At 35.3% G+C, this 3,812-nt stretch overlaps 1 protein-coding gene across 3 annotated transcripts; it reads left to right on the top strand.

The window, feature by feature from the left end:
- Positions 1-3,320, top strand: LOC103136833 (uncharacterized). 3 transcript variants are annotated; one of them, XR_001661857.1, is made up of 7 exons: positions 1-156; positions 243-339; positions 431-584; positions 1,248-1,604; positions 1,695-1,824; positions 2,242-2,297; positions 2,401-2,982. XR_001661857.1 is itself a non-coding variant. In XM_016670568.1 (6 exons), the coding sequence occupies exons 1-6, from the start codon at positions 36-38 to the stop codon at positions 2,518-2,520; spliced, it is 1,122 nt and encodes a 373-aa protein (XP_016526054.1). In that variant the 5' UTR covers positions 1-35; the 3' UTR covers positions 2,521-3,320. The 3 variants fall into 3 exon arrangements, 2 of the variants coding, with proteins under 2 accessions (XP_016526054.1, XP_007550325.2); XM_016670568.1 differs by having other exon boundaries at positions 243-584; positions 1,695-1,820; positions 2,401-3,320; XM_007550263.2 differs by having other exon boundaries at positions 243-584.
- Positions 3,321-3,812: the final 492 nt, after the last annotated feature.

Raw genomic sequence — 3,812 nt, 5'->3', positions numbered from 1 at the left:
TAACTTTTGATAACCAATCGGAAAGATGTGTGAGTATGACATGTATGATGTTGAAGCTCCTCCCAGTCAGATTAAAAATAAGTGTTTGTGTGACTGCAAGAGGGAGGATGAAGATGTTTGTTCTATTAGCTGCACTGCTGTTTCTGCATCAGACATGTGAGTGGTTTTGAATTAGTTGCAAGTGTTTTGTGATTATATTGAGATGGGTGTACTTTCATGTAATATGTCTTCTTTTTGTTCAGATTCTCTGGTTCCAGTGATGCAAGTTCAGCTTGGTGAACCTGCAACTTTTCCATGCGCTATGCCAAAGTTTAAGTTAACCCAACAAGTCGTTTACTGGTACAAGCAGAGTCCAGGGGATACTTTGAGACAAATTGTTAAATTGTCTGTGAAGCAACAAAAAATAACAAATTTTACATTTGGAACACAGTTTTCTGACTTAAGATGGAAGGTTACTGATGATAAAAAGGAAATAAACTTGACAATTTTGAGGACAACACGAGGGGATTTTGGGATATATCACTGTGCAAGCAAGGTTTCCACTGGGAATCCTGAATGGAGTGCTACAAATTTGACATTCAAAGGTAAATAATATAACATACTTCTATAAAGTTTTCAATTGCCTATGTCATGAAAGAAAAATAAGATGTTAATGATATGAAAACTTAACCAAGCCTCCTGAAAAAACATTAAGAACTTATTTTGGTTGCTAGCCTGTACATGTGAGGAGCAACAGGTACATTTAAAATATAAAATGTGAAGTAAACAAGATACTTTACATTTTCTGGTACATTCTAGTAACAGTAAAGCTGGTTCAGTTTGATGAATTTGTGACTTTTCTTTTGTGCTCTGTCCTATTCTTAGTTCAACCACAGACATTCACTGGTACAAACAGTGAATATGTTTGTACATAAAATTTTTGTACAGCACATACTCTCCTGGAGATACTCGGAAAATGACTTTGAAAGTGACAAATCTGGAACATTGGAAAATATTTAATAGTGATAAGAAAATAATGGCATTTTTTAAATTACCTTTAAAACTTCAATGTATGGATATAAAACTGTAGGAAACAGAACAATATGTAGACTTGATAGAAACTTATGAACAAACTGTTATTTATTTTTTGAAGTAGTCAAAGTATTTGACAGGTTTCCACTGAAAGCTGCCCAATATTTAATTAAAACCATTGAATATGGTTCTGGCATTGTTTAATTGACTTCTCTGTTTTTTCTTGTGTTGTGCAGACAATACTGCAAGGGTATCCGACTACACTGTGATACAGCAGCCTGCAGTATCCAATCCAGTTCGTTCAGGAGACACTGCTATCTTTCAGTGTTCAATTTTGTTTGACTCTGAGAAGATGCCATGTTCAAAAGATCCTACCATCTTCTGGTTCCAAGCAAAATCCAATAATGCCTATCCGAACGTGATCTACGCAGACACAAACAGACGTGATGAATGTGAGAAGAGATTTAACACAGAGAAAAGTTGTTTGTTTCAGTTCTCAAAAGTTGTCAGCTCCTCTGATGATGGGATATTTTACTGTGTTGTGTCCTCTTGTGGAAAACTGTTAATCGGAAATGGAACCAGATTGGAAATTGGTGAGATTTTGTCTCTGATGCTTTTAATTAAATAATACATTTATAATTGCATTAATTATGAACAATTATTTTGTTTTTTGTTGTTTCTAGCAAGCAGCACAAGTTTTGAATTTACGGCCCTGGTGACTGCAGTGTCCTGCCTGGTCTTTTCTTTGATTTTAAGTGTTGTTTTCATCTGTTGCCAAGCTCCAACGGCAGATCAAAAACCATCCCATGGCAAGTATGACGAAAAAAATTAGATTGTTGTCATTTTCATTCGTTTTTGGGTTGTTCTGTTTTTGTTTGTTTTTTTTGCCTGAGACCATCTGCTCAAAATATTGACCTCCAAGAGCAAAGATGTTCTGCACTCAACAGCTTTTTGCAAGATGTAGTCTATTGGTTTTGCTTGTTCAGTGTAATGTGTGTTTTATTTCTTATGCTCCAACATTCTCACATAGAGACTGTCTTTCAGATTAAGTAGCTACTAAGGTTTATGACCTTTTTTACTGATCTCAAAGAAATTCTTCCACTTATTTCTTCAAATTTTTCTGAACTTGACTTGTCGTCATCAAATAACTTAAAACCAAACTAAATAAAAGTTAAGTGAAGCAAGGTTTAAGTCGCTTAAGTGAATAACCCTGCAATTTTTCATAATTAGGGATGGAAAGCATCAATTTACAAGAAACACTACACAGCTTGACACAGAAAATACCTGTAAGTAATACTGATGGAGGACAAGTATTGTTTTTTTGGTTTTGTATCAATTTCCTAATATCAGACAGCTAAATGTAGTAATTTATTGTTATCTTCCACACAGGCTGAAGGTGGAAACGAAAACTATGCTGCATTACATTTCTCTACAAGTAAGAAACGATGTGAAGGCCGGAAGAAAAAAATGGAAACAGACGAGTGCTTTTACTCTGAGATTAAAATCTGAACATCAACAAATATTGCAGTGAAAAATCAAATGTAGCTGCTTTTTATTGCAGAGTATTTTAAAATGCACCCCAAGCCATTTGAAATTATCTGTATTTTTAAGGGATGTTTTTTTTAAAAAAAAAAACTGCATCTAATAGCATCCAGAATCTTTCTCTTTGAAATGTGTGTCGTTTGTTTTTGTCTAAATTGGTTGCTTCATAGGTACTTCAACACAAGTAGTCAAAAAGAACCCAGAAGTACTCGAGTGTTATATTTCCATGTTAATCACATTCATTTGTATTACTAATCAGTTAGAATCAGAGTATGCTATCTGTAATTGTTACGCAATAATTTGTTTTCCTTTATTGTACAGTATGTTGTTCTTTGTTTTATGTATTTTAACTTTGTGAACTTCAATTGCCTGTCATATTATTAATAAAGTAATAACTAGGTACAGGGTTTGTCTCTGTGTATTATAACCCTCACGGGGTCATGGTATGTCATGCTCGTCTGAACTTTTGTAACTCAGAGTGGAGTGTGCATGGCACCTGTCACTCAAAATGCAGGGTCCTTTAGTAAAACAAGTAGAGCAAGTTCACTTTTACTGGCATTTTATGATCCCTTTATGAATGCTGTTTATTTGGTGAGTACTGTAAAATGTCTCTCTCATGCACCCTGCTAATAAAATAGATTGATTATTAATCTGTTACATATTTAAGTGGCTGCAGTGGTTCAGGATGAAAGTTAATTCCGTATGTTTATTAAACAGTGGACTGAAGTCTAACCTAAAATATTCTAAATAAAAACTAAAAAATTCTAGAAGCAGAGATATTCTTTTGTTGCATTTTGATTCTTCAAAATAAAAATAAGTTAAATAAAAAAATACTGGATATCAAAGGATCATCACCACAGTAAAGCATAGTGATGCCTGGTAGCTTCATGCTCTGGGGCTGTTCTTTCTCTGGAAGTGCAGATTTAGTGAAGTGGAGGCAGACCCTGCTGCCTGGGCAGGCAGTGGGGGGCATTGCCCACCCATAGAGCCAGCCATGCTCACCCTGGACTGGAAGCTGTTTTTTTTTTTCTACCTCAGAGTGGCAACCTTTCTATTATTCCTATCTTGATTTGATAAAGTAGGGCCTCCCACACTTCATAAACATGCTGGTACTTTCTGTGAAAGTCCCAGGCCACAGGGATGCCAGAAGGTGAAAGAGTAGGCATACTTACTCTTGAGGTGTTTCTGACCATCTTCTTCCTTTCCTCTATCTTTGATGGAGAGAATCTCCAGTATTAAATACACAAACAGTTACTTTG

Source organism: Poecilia formosa, unplaced genomic scaffold (assembly GCF_000485575.1).
Source record: "Poecilia formosa unplaced genomic scaffold, Poecilia_formosa-5.1.2 Scaffold35, whole genome shotgun sequence".
NCBI classification, from domain to species: domain Eukaryota; kingdom Metazoa; phylum Chordata; class Actinopteri; order Cyprinodontiformes; family Poeciliidae; genus Poecilia; species Poecilia formosa.
This window is presented reverse-complemented; position numbering and strand designations above follow the sequence as displayed.

Bases quoted from the DNA above. Each gene is read 5' to 3' on its own strand.
- LOC103136833 (XM_016670568.1), top strand. From the start codon at position 36: ATGACATGTATGATGTTGAAGCTCCTCCCAGTCAGATTAAAAATAAGT. The intron at 585-1,247 runs GTAAATAATATA...TGTGTTGTGCAG, and splicing joins TACAAATTTGACATTCAAAG to ACAATACTGCAAGGGTATCC. The intron at 1,821-2,241 runs GCAAGTATGACG...TTTCATAATTAG, and splicing joins AGATCAAAAACCATCCCATG to GGATGGAAAGCATCAATTTA.